Source organism: Lepidothrix coronata, unplaced genomic scaffold (assembly GCF_001604755.1).
Source record: "Lepidothrix coronata isolate B3197 unplaced genomic scaffold, Lepidothrix_coronata-1.0 Scaffold51, whole genome shotgun sequence".
Classification (NCBI taxonomy): Eukaryota; Metazoa; Chordata; class Aves; order Passeriformes; family Pipridae; genus Lepidothrix; species Lepidothrix coronata.
The window spans coordinates 2,374,093-2,391,334 of NW_016690231.1; the positions used below are offsets into that span (position 1 = coordinate 2,374,093).

Consider the following 17,242-nt stretch of genomic DNA (forward strand, 5'->3'; position numbering starts at 1 on the left):
GAACATTTCCTGTATCACGTGCAGCATGTCAGTCTGGTGCTTATCCCTTTCTCCTTCACTTGTTCCTGACAGAGGCCCCAGGCAGGACCCTTCAGTTGTCTGTAAAGGGAAGGAGAGGGATGCACCTGGGTGGAGAAATGGGTATGGCACCTGCTGGAATCTTGCTGACAGAGCTGTGCTCCTGGGGACCTCACTAAAACAAAATAGTTGTGACTCAGACCTACAGCAAGTGTCATCCCTGGCCAGCCTGCCCTCTGTTTGTGGTGCCTCATCCCAAAGCAGGCAGTGCCCTCTCTGCCCTCCAGCTGCCTGCTCTGTGTCTGCTGCAACAGGCAGGCAGGGAGGGAGGGGAGTTCACAAAGCCCTGCTCTCTCTGCTCCCTCCCTTTCCCCAGGGCATTACCCAGAGTCATGTCTCTCTTGCATTTCCCTTCCTGCGACCATACTATCAGGTAATTTCCACAAATTGACTGTGCTGTGTCTTTCTCCAGTGCAGAATCAATATGATTCTATGCTGCATTTTAAGCTTTTAGCTGCAAAACCCATTTTGCTGTGTTTCCCACATTATCCTTTAAGTGCTGCTGTTGATTATAATTAATGCTTAAAACATCCTCAGTTGTGTCAAAGAATATTCCACAGATCAATTAAGTTTCACAACACCTTTGAGGTGTTGGTAAAGAATAGTGCACCTCTAATTGCTCTTTTATGATACCTTCCTTCTAAAAGTGTCACTGTTTTGCTAGAAAGTAGATGATTAAGGGAAAAGGTTGCTTTATATAAAGCAGGTGTGGTTAAGTTTAATATATTGTACTCTCAAGCTGTGAAGTGCTAAGGGTATGCACTTTCTCATGTGCTGCCCCTTGGCTGGTGAGCAGTGGTTAAGACATGCTAAGGTAGTTGGTTTTGCTCATATATCCATTTCTAGCTTTCAAAGAAAGTCTGCTGCACTGCACTAAAAGTGGTAGATGCACTGGTGTATTTCAGGTAGTGGGAAAACCCAGTGCTGGCAGCCAAGTGAGGGTCTCCTGCTTTTTGGGGAGCAGGTTTTTTTGAAGTGTTTGCTATGTGTCAATGTGACACTGCAGTCCAGTATAAAATTATCCAGCTTAAAATGCCTTTAGAAGTGAGTTTTGGGGTTTTAGGCTGCTGAAGCATTCTCAGATTGTTACCCAGTGTCATTAAGTGTGCTTCACAGATGGAGGAGCAGAGGCAGAGGGAGGTGACTCCCTGGAGACCAGATGAGTGGCAGAGCTGGGAATAGAGTCGGGGTCCCTCTGCTCACAGCACTGTTACCCCCTCACCGGGCTGTACAGTCACATCACACTGCCTTTACAGCTGGGGCACTCAGAGCACAGGGCAGTGAAGGGCCTGGCCTTGGTGAGGCCCCAAAAAAACTCTGTGACTCTGATGGAAGCATTGATTGTGGAATGTGCAGGAAACTCAACATCATGCACTGCAGGCAAGTTCTTCCATCGTGTCAGGATGTGTCCAGGGCAGGGCCAGGGGCTTCTCAGTTCAGCTTCTGGGCTTGCAGCTGTGCTGCTGTGCAGAAGACCAGTGGCTGCAGGTGGCCAAATTCAGGTAGAAAATGCCACTGTCAGTGGCAATTTTCAACAGTTCTCAGAAAAGCTGGGTGTGGTTCCTTCTGTCCTTCTGCTGCTGTTGTTGCTGAGTCCTGAAAACAATTTTTTTTTCTGAATAAGCCATGAAGGCTTGTGGAGTCTATATTTGAATATATCTAATGAGAAGAAATAAAGCATAGAAGAGAGAGAGGGAGCTGCAGAGGCAGCCCTCAGTGGCATTCAGCTGTGAGTGATGATTATGTAGCTGCATCCAAAATGTATTTCCCACCCCCATTCAATTAACAACTCAGTGTTTTAATGGACAGAGCCGACAGCTGCAAAAATCCATCCCCCAAGAGAGAGGGATTCCAGCACCTGAGAGCAGGCTGCAAAGCCTGGCAGTACCATTCCTCATTAGGAAGGGAGGAGATACATCCTCATGGGAGCATCCTACCACTGTAAGGAGCTGCCTCCAGAGGACTTTTGAGAGGGAGACAGGGTTGGAAAGAGAATGAATCTAAGCCCAGACTAGCATCTCAGTTTTGCAAAGCAGTGATGCCTGTGTGAATGGAAAATGAAAAAAGTTGGATGTCTTTCTTCCCCCTATCGTCTTCCTTTTTTTATCATGAACTTAAGAAATATACCTGAATTATTCCCTCAAAGGCACTGAATTTCCTTTTCTTGGTCATGTCCTCCTTTTCTTTCTGTTTCTAGACTAAATGTAATCCTTGTTAGCCTAAAACGTGGTTTTCATTGATACAGGGTGTGACTTGGAGGTGTATATAGGATATGTCTGGTCCTGAGTACAGGAGAGCTCTCAGACTCCTTAGGAACATCTGTTTCCAGGCTTGGCTCTAGGAAGTATAAGGAGGAAGATGGATTTTATCAAATAACTTGAATTTATAAATGCCATCCATCTTGCAAAGATCCTGGTGTACAAGGATGTGCATCTGCAGAGGATGGAGGTGCCCAGCCAGGAGTACCCAGAACCACGAGCGGTTCTCACAGAGCCTTGAGACCACTTCTAACTCGAGACTGATTCCACAGAAAGCCTTCACAGATGACAGCACCAAAGAGAGAAGTACTGGGATTCCTTGCACACAGAAGGGGCACTCTGGGTGTGGCAGAGGTCCAAGCACTGAGGGTGCTGTGGTGACCCTGCTGCAGTTTCTTCGTAGGGTCTCTGACATCTGGCCTCGGTTTTCTCCATCCTTTTCGATGGAATGAGTTCAGGGGTCTCCTGAGAAGCCCCACTTCAGTGCAGAGACATCTGTGAAAGCCAGATGTTTGCCATTGTAACCACCATTAAATCTTGTCCTCAGCTCATCACCCAGGGAATGCATCTCACTCTGTAAGGGTGAAACGTGAGAGTTAATCAAACCATTTCAACTTCTTTGTCAGAAACAGTGCTGATCAAATGTGTTTCTATCAACAGCTGCCTTTTTCAATTATGCAGAGGAAACATGAGAGGGATAGTGTGCACTGCAGGAGAGGCTTGTAATGATCTGGGAGGTGCCAGGGGCTTTCAAACTGAGAGAAAGTGCAAAGGAGAGATGCTGAAGTGGTACCAGGAGTGCCAGTGGCACAGCAGAGCCCATTACAGACAGCAGCACCTCAGCAAATGAACCTTGTCATGGGTACCAGGCAGTTCTGTCACAGGGTGGGCTCTGTTCTGCAGTGTCAGGATATGCATTGGGCCCAGGAGCAAAGAACTGTTTTGTCAAACCATATCTTGGCCATATGTTTGTAGCCTTTTTAACCTCCTGCTGTAGAAATGGTGAACTGCTGATGAGAAAGAGGACCTGAAGTGATGACAACATTCCTGCAGCCACCTGCAGGTCATAGAATAGCTTCACAAAGGCTGAAATTCATGTGCTAGAGCTGACTCCAGGAAGTCCCTTGGCAAACTTCACACCAGGATTGATCCATGGCTCTCAACATGCACTTTCTTTTAATATGTGGGTAAGGGGACTCCTCATTTCCAGCAAAGGTTATGGGGGTTTTTGTGTGTGTTGATCTTCCAGTAAAGTGTTGTCTAGTTCTTGTGCTACTCTGTGGTAACAAACTTCAGCTCCAGCACAGAGGCTGTGTTGTAAAACAAATGAAACCCAGCCTGATACTTGAGTGACACACGTGGAGGACTTCACATCTTGTGTGTCCCACAGACAGCTGGTCTGATGTGTTTGGCAGTGTGCTAATTATTTGGGTGGCTCTGGTCCCACAAGGTCCTCTGTCCACTGGGGGATGAAGTGCAACACGACTGATGCTCATAGATAAATTTAAAATGTAAACTTGAAGACTAAGAACTGCTTTATCTGTGTAAATTTCTTATGAGATGGGTTCTGTAGTAACTAAGAAATGACTTAAATTTTTGCTTTATTCTCTCTGTGCAGGACACCAGCCATGATCGGGTGCTCCTTTGTAGTGGACCGAGAGTATTTTGGTGAGATTGGTTTGCTTGACCCTGGTATGGAGGTCTATGGAGGGGAAAACATCGAATTAGGCATGAGGGTGAGTAACAAAGACGAGACTTTTGCTGTGTCCATTTGCAAAGAATGACTGGGAGCTCGTGGCCCAGCAGAGTTGCTGCCTGACTGATAGGCTATTATGCTGGAGTAATTGATATTGCAACACTATCTGGAACTGACAGTCCCAGTAAATGAATGTTCCTGGCCTTACTGGCCCTGAGAGAACTGATAACAGTCAGAAATGTGGTTTATTGGTTCATTCTGTCAGTGTCTGAACCCAATGAGAAAGATTTTCCCCTTTCCCAGTAGCTTTGCTTGTGCAAACGGCTACACTGGGATTCCTGTGCTCGTTGTCCTTCGTTGATGTTGTACATTTGTGGCCCAGCAGGTGGAATACCTGCAGAAAACTGAGGCCAGGCTGGTAGAAGTCAGTTGTGAGGTTCTACATCTGACTTGTGATGAATGCTGGGATATTTTACAGCTTTACAGAATAAGAACTACAGGGTACAGGTGTTCAACCCTGTCAGATGGGTCCATGCGAGGTGTGGCCAGGTGGCTTTGAAACAGCATCAGTCCACCCTGTGCTCTTGACCTACAGGAGGTTTGCTACCTGTGATCTTTGCCCTTGTTTTCAAGGTGGTGCTTGCCATCCAGTCCTTCTGAACACCAAGGAACATGTCTTTGCTTAGCATTTGGAAATTAGGCCACTTAATGTTGCATGAACACAGTTTCCTCATTATAGAGCTGACTGTTTAATTATTTTCCCCTTTCTCTTTATCCCCTGTTTCACAGTAACACGTCCCTGGTGCATGTAATGTGCTCATTAAAGCATATATTCTGCTCATGGTGAAACACTGAACATCAAATTAGTCCATCCTTTATCTGACTCTTTTTTTTCTAAAATGGCTACAAACTCCTTCACACCAGTGGGCTGAGGAAGAAGGTCACTGCAGCAAGAGTTTATTTTCACAAATGGGTGTGTGTTTATTATTCCAGCACTGCAAGAGGGATGGGGTTTGTAATGGGACTGCGTGAATACGCTGCTTTTACTTTTCACATAGGGGACAGGAAAACTGCTACCACAAATCATTCAATTTTCCTTAAGAGGGTCAGGCTATTACCAGGATTGTGTGAGCTTTCCTTTATCATTGTGTAGGGCTTTGAGCTGTTTGAAACTTTTTCCACATGGCTGCTCCCAGAATAGATTGAACACTCTGGCAAAACTCTGGCGTGGTTGATGAAAAAGGCTCCTAAGAAATCTGAAAGCTGTCGCTCTTCCTTAGACGAGAAGAACTTGCTGAGTACGATTAGAGCTCCTGGTAAACAGAGGCAAAGGTTTTAATAGGATTATGGAATGGCACTTGCTTCAAGAGACAAGGATTTGAAGTGGGCTAGGACAGGTTTTCAGGGATAGGGAACCTGCTAAAGCCTGCAGAAACCTTGGATCTGAAAACCAGCTCTCCTTCTTTGGGTTTTATTTTGGTTGGGTTTCTTTTTGCCATATGAGAAAAACTAACCCTACTGTTTGGGAGAGGTTTTAGGAAAGTACAACAGTATGAGTTTGTTCTAAAATAAGCTGTGTGTCCATAGCAGGGATCTGTTACTCTGTGTTTCCAGCCTGGATCTATCATGGTAAGTAATATACAGTGTCTGCCTCCTAATTTGCAAATCCTATGTGTGATCTCCTCCTGTGTGTCTTTGAGAGCTGTCAGAAACTAACAGCGTGAAAATGCACAGGAACCTTCTCCCTTCTCTCTAGGATATTTATAAAATCACTGTGAATTTACCAGGCTTGGTTTTTTTAACTCCAGAATCTCCAAGTAAGTTGCAAAACATCACTCCTTTCCCAAGGCCTGGTGGACTGAGCCATGCAGGGATATTTGGCATGTCCCCTCCACCTGCACACAGGGATGCTGTTGACCATGTGTGACCCTGCTCATGTGAAGCAATGAAAGGCAGAAAAAGGAAGGAATAAATGAATTAATAAGTAAAAACCAAAAAGTAATATAATAATAGTAAGATACAGGGAAAGTGATGGCACACGTTTGGCTGAAAACAGTCCCTACTTAAAATAGCTGTAACAATAATCCTTTAAACTTTTTTGCAAACTATTATCATGTTACTGCTAAAAGAAAAGGGATTAGGTTTGGAGTGTCTGAATTAGATTACATTGCATCTAATGAACCCTTGTTTAAATTGTTTTAATAAAGTGAAATAGGGAAACTCAGTGAAACTAATGAGCTGATTTGGGAGGATACTGTTTGATAACTCAGCTAATTCCCATTAAATCTATTGTTTATTAAAAAATCATGATCTTGGTTATTCCACTACTGGCTTTGCCCTTTTCTAAATTCTGCAGATGGACGTATTTAAATAATTACCCTAAGAGATTTTCTGTATTGAATAAGCAGTGCAGCAACTGACAGGGGCTACTATGCCTATTGAAAAAACTGCAGGCTCTGCAGCTCTTTTTTAAACTCAAAAAATAATAATTTTTTATGTAAACTTCCCGTTGGTGAGAGCTGTGACATTCTCCTGATGGGGCGGCTTTGCAGTGAAGTCAGTGTCTGTTTGCCAAGCAAGGGAGATTCTGCTTTGGTTGAGGAAAAAGCACCAGCTGTTCTGGGAAATAAAGGGGAGGTGGACATGTTTGCAGGCCTGTGATAGTAAGGAAATAGATGGACACTTCCATAATGTCACCTTGTACCTTATTTTTCAAAGACGACAGTTTCACCACAAGGTGGATAAACACAGGATGGAATTCTGTTATGGACAAATGGTGCTGTTGTCTTGCTGTTCACCAGCCAGCTCCTGAAGCTGATGGGAATTGTCTGTGAGCACCTGAAAACTGATTTTGGCCAGGAGCTTAGAGCATTAAAGGGTGGCTGATTCCCCTGTGGATGAGTTGCCCTTCATGAGCATGGGCAGCTTGGCTGGTTGGCTGCTTTCAGGCACCACCACAGTGCTGCTCTGACTCCTGTATCCACATGGGTCCAAGTGAGCAGTAGATAGCCCCCTGTCTTCATTTCAGCTGTCCTTTTCCCAACCTGGAGGCAGAGATAAGGAAAAACAATGGCACTTTCTCCTGCAGCTGAGCTCTGGGTGTGTCTGTGCCTGAAGAAAACACTCTGAATTCAGGGAGGATCATGTTTGTCTTTGCTGCTCCTGAACATCAAATGGTCTCTGTGACCTGCAATACAGAGAGATGTCCCAAAAGTGAAATTCAAGCAGTGCTTGAACATAGAGGAAGACAGGAATCCCTTTAAGTGAGGGTCCCAAAACTGGACCCTGTAAGAAACTGCATGGTTTGCAAACATCACATAAATTCCGTTCCTAGTGGGAGCTACAGACACACTTAATTATGTAGAAAGGGAGCATATAAACATTAAAAGCCTAGTTTATGATTTAACCTAATACAAGCAGTTTATGATGCATCTTTTTATAGTGAGTCATTAATCACTGCACTAAGGATCTCTCACTTCTCTGGTGCTCCAGTGTGAGTGAGTTGCTCTTCTTTTTACTTTGTACCCATCAACTGTAACAGTGGGTGGGCAGAGATCAAGCATTTATTTTAAAGGATGCTCTAACAGAAATTAAATTCTGCTTCCACTGTTAAGATTTTAAACAAATTAAATAAAAAGTATGTTACCACATTGTCAACTAAAAGTAAAACCTTTTTCTTCTTGGCCAGCATCAACTGGCCATGCTGCTTTATTCTCAGTAGCACTGTGATACACCTCAAAGGGGGGAATCTGAAGCAGCTGATGAATTCTCAGAGGTGTCAACTCAGAGATTTGAAGAAACAAACACACAAAACAACACCACCCTCCACCCCAACTAATGACTTACCCAGTTTGAGATATCTGAAGGAAACCTGCTGTGTAGGAGCTTCTGGCCAGAGAAGTGAATCAGAGATGTCCCAGTGGGACAGAGGGACTTGTGGTGAATGCCAGGGATGGCTCAGTGCTCCAGCAGAACCCACCTGGATGCTCAGGGTTGGCTGTGCCCTCAGCTCATGCAGGTGTGACACAGGTAACTTTGGCCAGTTTTGAGGCAATGGTCAGTGACTGGCCCTGGGAACACAGGAGTGTCCAAAGCCACCAGAAATCACCCCTGGTGATTCCAAATTAACATAGTCTTAAATGTGCTTTAAATGAGATGTATGATCCTCTTTTTGGGGACAGAACCCAACTCCCTACCTGTCTGCAAATTCTTTGAACCACGCTGTCCTTTTGTCTTCCTTATTTTTCTGTTTATTAAATTGAACATAACTCTAACCTGGAATGGAAAACAGTGGTTTCATCAGAACACAGATCACCAGGATTGAAAAGAACTGTCTGGAAACAGGATAGAACTGGGATGGTGTGCACTCTGCTGCTGGGATTGCTCTGATGGTGGAGGCCAAGCTGAGCAGCTGAAATCAAACCTGGTTGTGTGCTCAGGAACACAGTCCCACCTCTGGGTTTGCAGAACCACAGGGTGTGCTGTGAAAAACCCATGATGCAGGTGCCCTGAAATCTCTTTATGAGGAGAGAAAACTCATTATGTAATGGACTTTAATACACAAGCAAATCTTTAGACTTTCCAAACTTACATTATATGCCCTGCCTTTAAAATTTCTTTAAAAATAGGTGGACTGCATTTTCTCTGAACAGAAATGCTAATGGTACATTGTTGAGTAGTGAATTCTTGACCTGGTTTTATTACCTTTAGCTAAGGAGATTTAGATTCCTTTGAGCAGTCAGTGTTTTAAATGCAGATTCTAGACTGGTATGCTGTAATAAAAATGTCACAAGGTTTATGTATAGCAAACTTTAATTCTGAATTCTGGACAATGCTTTTTGCTCTGTGTGATTCATGAGGTCAGGCTCCTAGTCTGAGAGCTAAGTAGAAACCTCTTTTTGGAGAGGTTCTCAAAATTTCAGGTTTTTTTTCCCACATGCTTAAGCAAAATACAAGTGAAAAGTGTTCAAAAATACAGGTTAATCAAAATGTCTTACTTTGGTAAATGTAAAAATACTTCATTTTTATTTTGACCTTTCCCAAGCTGTAATTTTTAGTAGAAATCAATGAAGTTTTGAATGAAAAGTTTTAAAAGAAAGCCTTTTTTGTTTGAAGACGTTTAATCACTTAAATGATGTTAACAAAAACCCACAATTGCTGACATCTGAAAATGCAGTGCACTCTGTCCTTAGACATGCCCATTCACTCTGGAGTACAATAAATCAGCATTTTCAGCAGGAAGTTAAATGCTATTAAAATGTTTCTGAGCAGTTCTACACTGCCTAAGCAAAATCCTAATAAGTGATGTAATCTGCTGTTATTGGAAGTTGCCCCATTGCTTGGGTTGCAGAGATCTCAGTGATAAATCTCCCAGGTCTCACCCTCCTGATAAGGTGTAAATGTGTCCTCTTTTTCCATCTCCAGTTTAATTTAGCAGTTTTACAGGCGTTTCCTGTGGCAAAAGAACGTTAAGCTTGTAAAGTCGAGCATTAAGAAATCATGAAAGGATTGAATTCGTGGTGCCTGGATTACATTAATTCGCAGCTCCTTTCCCTCTTCCAAACAAGGATTGGAGCAGCCTGTTCTGGGGGGATGTGAATATGTGATGAGCCGGGTCCTCAGCCTGTCTCAGTGTTCAGCATCTTCTAATTCCATTGGAGTTCCACAGATTCAGGCAGGATGGGATTAGGCTTGACATCTGTACGTAGCAGTGACACATTCTGTCTGGAAAAGGAGACAGACTAAGTGGTAAGTGAAGAAGCTCATGCAGGCTTTAAATCCCAGGCTGCTGAACCCTGGAGCGTCCAAAGCCACCAGGAATCACCCCTGGTGATTCCAAAATTAATATAGTCTTAAATGTACTTTAAATGAGACGTATGACCCTCTTTTTGGGCACAGAACCCAACTCCCTACCTGTCTGCAAATTCTTTGTACCACGCTGTCCTTTTTTCTTTTTTTTTTCTTTTTTTTTTCTTTTTTATTTCTTACTTTCTTCCTTATTTTTCTATTTATTAAATTGAAAATAACTCTAACCTGGAACGGAAAACAGTGGTTTCATCAGAACACAGTGCAATGGTGCTCTAGCATGAAATTGCCAGCACACTCCAGGCTAGAGCTTGTGAATACCCTTAAAAACATTCTCTAAAGTGGGAGCATTGGAAATAGCTCAGGAAAGAGCATCTGGCCATTTGGCTTCCATATCACATCATGCTCCATCGAGTGTAACATTTCATGTTACAAACCCTTTCATGTACTAGGACATTATCAAAGCACAGGGCTGGAAATTTCAAAAAGAGATCAACAGTGAAAGAACCGAGGAAAGAAAACGCTTCTTTAGTCTTTGCCACTTTCTTCTCAGTCACTTTCCTGCAGGTTTGATCTAAATCTGACAGAGGTTCCTCTGCAGAGGCGAGTGTGAACTGAATGAGAGAGGGAAAATGAGGAGAAGCTGTGTGCTAATTGTGTTGAGATTGAAATAGGTTTCACTTGCCTAATGATGAGTCTGAACCAAACACCAGAGATGAGCTACAGCTGCTCAGAAAACTTTCTGATACAACATGTTTTCTGTTGCAAAATAGCAGCTCATCCAGAACTCCAGAGGTTCTGTAGAAGTCTAAATTTTGATGCTGATTACTGAAAGCCTGGCTTGGGTTGTTGTGTACCCAGAGGTGCCCAGCTGTGGGTCCTTAGATGGCTCCCAGCATACCTGGCAAAAGATTTCTCTGATTTTTTTTGAACCACTTTGGATCTTTTTCAGAACTCTTACAAACGAAAAAAAATAATCAGTTCTTTGGAAAGCATCCTCTTTCCACTCAAAAAATGAGATGTGAAAGGCTTTCAGGATACCAGCTGTTCCCAGAGCAGGGGGATGCCCATTTTCTAATTGACTTTTTGAGTAGCTCCCCAGTTGGTTCTCGTTTTTCTGGGGATGAGAGGTTTAATCAGAACATCTAGCAGTTATAAAGGGCTCTTACAGGGACAGGGGTCCTTTCAGCCTGGGTTTCTGCAGTTGGAGCAAAGGTTTGGCTCGGGCTGGAGTCCCAACCCAGACCAGCAGCCTGAGGAAATCCTGCAGGAGCAGGTGGTGGATGTGAGACCCACAGCTCAAACTGCTTTCCTTGGCAGTGGCCAGGGCTCCTGTGTGGGATCGTGTTGCTGGAGGGTTTTCCCAGGTACCATTCTCCAGGTAAATGATCTCATTTGGAAAAGTGTTCCTCAGCCTCAGAGGTGAGCTGTCAGATTTATAGGCTCCTCCAGCCTTGAATAGGGTCTGGAGGTGGGGTTGGAGGTGTTTAAATGTGTAACTCTCCATCTGGAGCTGAGGTGTTACCCTTGTAGGAATATTCCAGCCCCCATTATTTATGATGTTAAACAGAGCAGTGTAAATCCTCACCACTGGCAGGTGGAAGTGTTTCTGTCACATGAGCATGAGGATAACAGAGCTGATATTTGATGAGTTGTGGGCTTCAAGGGGGAAAGTGTTGTGGGGCTTAGATTTGTTTGGTTTCGTTTTAATTCTGCCTGGAGAACTCTGGGAGGAAACATGACATTTTTTACTCTATCTTGTGCAGTCTGCTAAGGAAATATCTAACTGGCTAATAATTATCCTTGCACTGGTGTTGCCTGAGTAAAGAGCAAAGCATGTTGAGCTGACCTGTGTGACAGGTACCTCTGAGCTGAGGGAGCAGGAGCAGGGGAGGAATAATGCATGTACCTGCGTTGTTGAATAGAGGTTCAACTCCTTGGTGCCAAAAAATGATATAATTATCTGCATTGTGTGTAACACATGGATAAAAGGCAATTTAACACTGTGCATGAAAGAGAGAAGCTGTTTTCTGTTGAAGGCAGCAGCAGATTAGCCACCAGTGAGAAGTGGAATTGGTGCTTCTCTCCCAGAGAGCTCACAGAGGAGTGAGACCCAGCACAGAGGGGCCAGAACAGGGCATGGAGGAGGGAAACAGGTGCCTCTTTGGCTGAGCATAGACAGGAAAAAAGCTTCAATAAAATACTTAAAGTCCCAGAATTTGAAGCTTCTCTCTCTTAAATTTTGGGTTTCTACATAGGAAAAACAGGGAAACAGGTTGGTTGAAATGTTTTGTTAGCACATTTATTGTAACTTGCACAGCCCCATATGTAGTTTCTCTGCTTGCATACTGCAGCTTGTCTAGATACATACAGACAAATTCCCTCTGCATCCTCATCTGTCATTATTTCTCTGCCATAACATCAGATCAGATTGCATGGCAGTGGTAGACATATATATAATGTGCACAAATGCATTGGTCAAAATGCCAATTGCTTTCCATTGGTAGCATTCTTCCAACATAATGGAAAGGTGCTAGCCATTTAAAAGCGAGGAAAAACAAACACAAAATGACATAACTGTCATTTCTATTCGTGTTCTAGGCTTTGGAAAAGCAGATCTCACTGAAAAATCATATTTAATATGACATACAGAATTTATAACATGAGAAATGCAGCCAAGGAGAACCCAGAGAAGCATCGAAATATGTTTGCAAAATCTGTGCTGGGTGCAACTGCCTATTGCATATTCAAGTGTTTTGACTGTTATAAAATAATCTATTTGCATGTTTTGGTAAAACTGGAGCTGCATATTTCTACCTAAAATGCCACTTAGATTTCCTCTGTGTTTCTGATAGCATGCCATTTGCACAAATGCCTTCCTATCAGCAGAATAACAATGATGCAATAAGTTCAGAGCATGTCCTGTCTGTAATCCCTGGCACACTCTGAGGGAGCAGGTACATGAGTTTGGCTCCACTGAACCAAGGGGGAAAGTGAGGCAGAAGGTCCTAACAATGTCCTTGTGGGATGTCTGAGAGTCTTTTGGTGGCAGAGCCCACGTTGAAACTATTTAAAATCAACTTTATTGTATTTCTCAACTAATTGGTCTGAATTCAAAACCTGAGATGATTGCTGGAGGTTCCAGCACACACATATATTACAAGCACTCTGCTTTAAATTCCTGTGTCCCTTTAGGGCACGACTGAGTGAAGAAAGGACAGGGGTGATGGCCTTTAAGAGGAATAGGCAAGTTCTAAAGTCCAATTCTGCTTAGGAGTGTGAGAGCACATTCAAAGCAATTGTCTTGAGATCTGTCTTCTCTATTCCTGTTTCCAGCTGATCTCAGCACATCCTGCTGGCAGGTACCTGGTGGGTTGTAGGGTTTCTGTTCTATATTCTGGGTTGTAGGGTTTCTGTTCTATATTCTGGGTTGTAGGGTTTCTGTTCTATGTTCTGGGTTGCTCTCTGTGTTGGGTCACCTGCTGCTGTCTCATTTCCACTCAGGGAGGGGAGATGGTGCTATTTTCTGTCTCTGCCTCCCCTCAGCTCACCATGAATAGCCCATGGGGGGCTGAGGACAACACGGGGTGTCCTCCTTGTGCAGACATACATCACATTCCTCCTTCTTCCCTCCTTTCCCCTCACCCTTTTAACCACTCTCCAAGAAGTTCATTGACTCCCGAGCAGTTGTACTGCAGGAATGTGCAGTTCCAGGCTGCTCTGGTGCTTGTGCTGGGTTGACTGGTGGGCTGTGAGTGGTGCTGTATTCCCCACCCCTCTGCCTGTGGTTCAGCCTTCCCTGCTCCCGGGCTGAGTGTCTGTCGCCCTGACACGGTGCCTTTTAGCTGAGAGGCTCCGATCTGCCAGAGCCCCTGAGCCTCAGGGAGCTGCTGACAGTTCAGCTCCAGTTAGCTGCAGTTCAAGGTCAAATGGGACTTTAAAATATGAATAAATGTCAGGGTTTGCTGGCACATCGATCTCAGTCTTTTTGATTCCTGCCAGATCGCATGAATAAATTAGCCTTGACAGGTGCGATAAATTGTATAGACTCCTGATCTCCAGCAGTAAATGTTACAGAAGGACGTGGAAGGCCTGGAGGGGAAAATACCCTCTGCAGATGCTTGCATTAAATGAGGTGAGCTTTGATACAGTGCTCAGGGGGTGATCTTCAGGCAGGAGGAGGCCTTTTGTTCGTCTGGGATTCTGTGCCACGGCAGGGCACGTCTTCCATTGACATATTGATTTCCTTTGGCAGCAGCAGTTTGGGTTCCTGTGCAGAGCAGGAGAGTTCCAGCTGCCCCACCCACCCATCCAGGGTGGCTTTGGAATGGCTTGGGCTTAGGCCTTCTGGATCCCAGGAGGCTCCATCAGCGAGGTCTCTGACTCCAGTAAAACAGAAGTAGGGGGTGTTGGGAGTGGCTCTTGCAATGTTACCACACTGTGCTGAGCACTGTCAAGCCACGACTCGATTGCATGTCAGATCTTGGCTTTCCAGGGACTTCTTACTTGGAAAGCAATGCTGATGTTCAGAGGAACTCATATGGCATATAGTACATGCTTTCTTCTCTATGATTTCCTGTAAAACATAACTGGGATTCTTCGTTTCCCTCCTATGCATAAATATTAGCAATGTCAATCGGTAGTTAATTATATTTTTAATAAGCAATTTTTCTCTTTTGTTCATTGCTAAATGAGCATGTGAAAAGAATTTGAGGATAGGGTGGGGTTTTTTTGATCCTACTTCATGTATCACCATCTAAGAACTTCCTGTTTTCTTAAGTCTACAATCAAATATTACAATCCTCTCCAATATAAGACATAACAGAAAGCCAGACTTTTTGTCACAAACATTTAGACTTGTTTTTTTCTGTGTACTATTATCCTATAATTAAACATGCCCTCTTTCTGCAGCATCATGCACACATTCTGTCTCCCATCTTGGTATTTCGTCTGTGTGTTTGTTTATATAAGTCTGTGTATACATATTTATATGTAAGTAGAGGTCATGGGCTGGTGCTCATTTTGGGCCATTCCTCCTCACGGGGCTTCTGTGAAATACTTGGATTTATGCCAAGACACTGAACTTCATAGTGTGGCTAATCTGAAATGCACATTTCAAATACAGAGGCATTTTTCTCTCCAAAAGCAGAAATGTATGCATGTGCTATATTTTGTAGCAAAAGAATTAAAGGGAGAAACTTCGGGTTTGTTTCAGTTGATATTACAAAATGAATGCAGAACAGAGTCTAAATTCAGTAGATTTTAAGTTTTCATTGTGAATGTTCTGCATAACTCCATTGTCTTAACTATAAATACACAACCATCAGATTTGCACATATATTGACCCATTATATACATAATCAGTAGCATATGTATAATTTAAAAGGGGCTATTATAAATCTGTTGTTCGTGTGCCAAAATGTTTGGGTGCTGTGATGAACTAATACATCTTCAATACTTGCGTAGTGTTAGAATGGAAGGAGTTACTAAAAAGGATTTTTACTTTTACAGAAATGCCTTTATTTATGTAAAAATAGGGTGATGTAGGCACAGGTTGAGAGAGAGAAAAGGCTGGGAAAGAGGAAGGGCCTTTCCTATTAGAAGAGCTTCAGCAGATGGGGGGGATCCAGCACTCACTGTGCATGTGAGCAGCGTGTAAAGAGCAGTGATGAGAAAATGGGGTGTATGACAGAGAGGAGGGTCAGCCACGGTGCTGAGTGGTAAGAAGCAAATTGCCTAGTAAGAAGGATTTTGAGAATCATAGAGCAGCTCTGGAAAGATTAGCCAATGCAGGCAGGTGTCTCCAAGCCTCAAAATGTGTGCTTTTCTGATTACTGGTATTAGAGGGAAAAAAATGTTTACAAAGCAGTAGGGAGGAGAATGAAGATTATATTTTGAAGGCCAGGGAAGCATTGTGCTGGACTTAGGAATTGGGCAGAAAAAGCTGTTAAAGTAAATAGATAAGAAAGAAGCATTAGTATTGCTAGAACTGGGGCTTCTTGAACACATGCCAAATGAAATGAGGAGGGATTTACTCACAAGAGTTGAAAGATCTTCAGTCAAAAAGAGTGCAGAGATTATTAAGGTTTTGTTTTTTTTTTTTGCATGCCTTCAGAAGTGCATCTCTGTTTCTGCTCCTAATATCCACTGTTTTCAGATTTGGGGGCAGGGGAGCAGAATGGGACATGTCTACAATTCTGTGTCAAAACAAGCTTGGTCAGGCATCTGCTGAAAGAAGAGGTCGTAGAGTCAGTTTTGAAACTACCTGTGATTGTATCAGCTGCTTGAAATGAAGCTGGGCTGTCCTTGGAGGGGAAAGGGTGTGGATAATAGATTGTGGAGCCAAGCCCTCAGTGTTCTGTCCTGAGCACCCTCAGTGTTAGGCCAGACCTGGTATAAACTTAATTAGTCCATTACCTTCCCTTTACTGTGCAAGTAGCACAGGCATTCTTCTGTCTCCTCCTTCCCAGCTACTCCCTGGGCTGCAGCAGAAGTAGGAAGGGAGTTTTAAAAAGCTGAATTTAGACCCAGGTTTGTGTCATTCTGTGCTCAGTAGCATTGCATGTGTTTTCATCCTTACATGTTACTCATGGTTGTCTTCAGCTGAAAGCACAGCAAAAATAATTGCTAAGGGAAGTGTGGTTCATTTTTCTTGTTCCTCATTAGTCCATATTCAGCATCTCTTCAGGAGGTTGTGGTGATGTGCCACTGTTCTGTAAGTTACTTTCTCTCCCTTTCCATTCCCTCTACCTCTTTTAATTAAGCACAGCCCGTTGTCCATCTTACTGCAGCAACGTTTCCTGTCATGTCAAATGTCAAAGGCAGTTTCTATATGAAAAAATAGCAAATTCTCGCACTTATTAAGATGCTTTTTAGACCTGTCCCCAAAGATTGCTGCCATTCTGCATACCTTGCAGGGCACTGATGGTTTTTTCTGGAGTCTGGATGTGAATGGCTGATTGTCAGCACACCCCTATTTATCTCTAGGTGCTTTCACAACAGTCTCTGGATTAAACAGCAGATCTGCTGATTAACAGTCAGTTCTGCCTGGTAGTGTTTGGACAGACAGAACCAAACCAGGAGTAAGGAAGGTGTAAATGTAACCGTGCTGGTTGTGTGTCGTGGTGAGAACCACAAAAACAAGACCCAGTGGGAGGTGTGTTTGACTTCGCTCACTTTTCATCCCTGGCAGGCAGGTGTGGTGTGCAGGCAGCACTCACTCAATCCTGTCTAGGGCAGCCTGTGGGGGTTGGATATCTTCTGCATTCTGCACGTGAGTTGGCAATGAAGGAGGTGTTTTGTGGGGATAGTGGAGATGAGCCACCACTCCCATGTGTGAGACAAATGGCCGGGACCGAAACATCTTGAGCTGTGCAGGGTGGAAGGGGGGCGTTGAAAACTCGTA

The 17,242-nt window shown here is 43.7% G+C and overlaps 1 protein-coding gene across 2 annotated transcripts in view; it reads left to right on the plus strand.

The window, feature by feature from the left end:
- Positions 1 to 17,242, plus strand: part of GALNT9 (polypeptide N-acetylgalactosaminyltransferase 9) — a 135,878-nt gene that overhangs the window by 62,187 nt on the left and 56,449 nt on the right. For both annotated transcript variants that reach the window (XM_017815623.1, XM_017815624.1), the window contains one exon: positions 3,955 to 4,072. In XM_017815623.1, the coding sequence (XP_017671112.1) occupies positions 3,955 to 4,072 (118 nt within the window). The remainder of the gene's footprint in view (positions 1 to 3,954; positions 4,073 to 17,242) is intronic.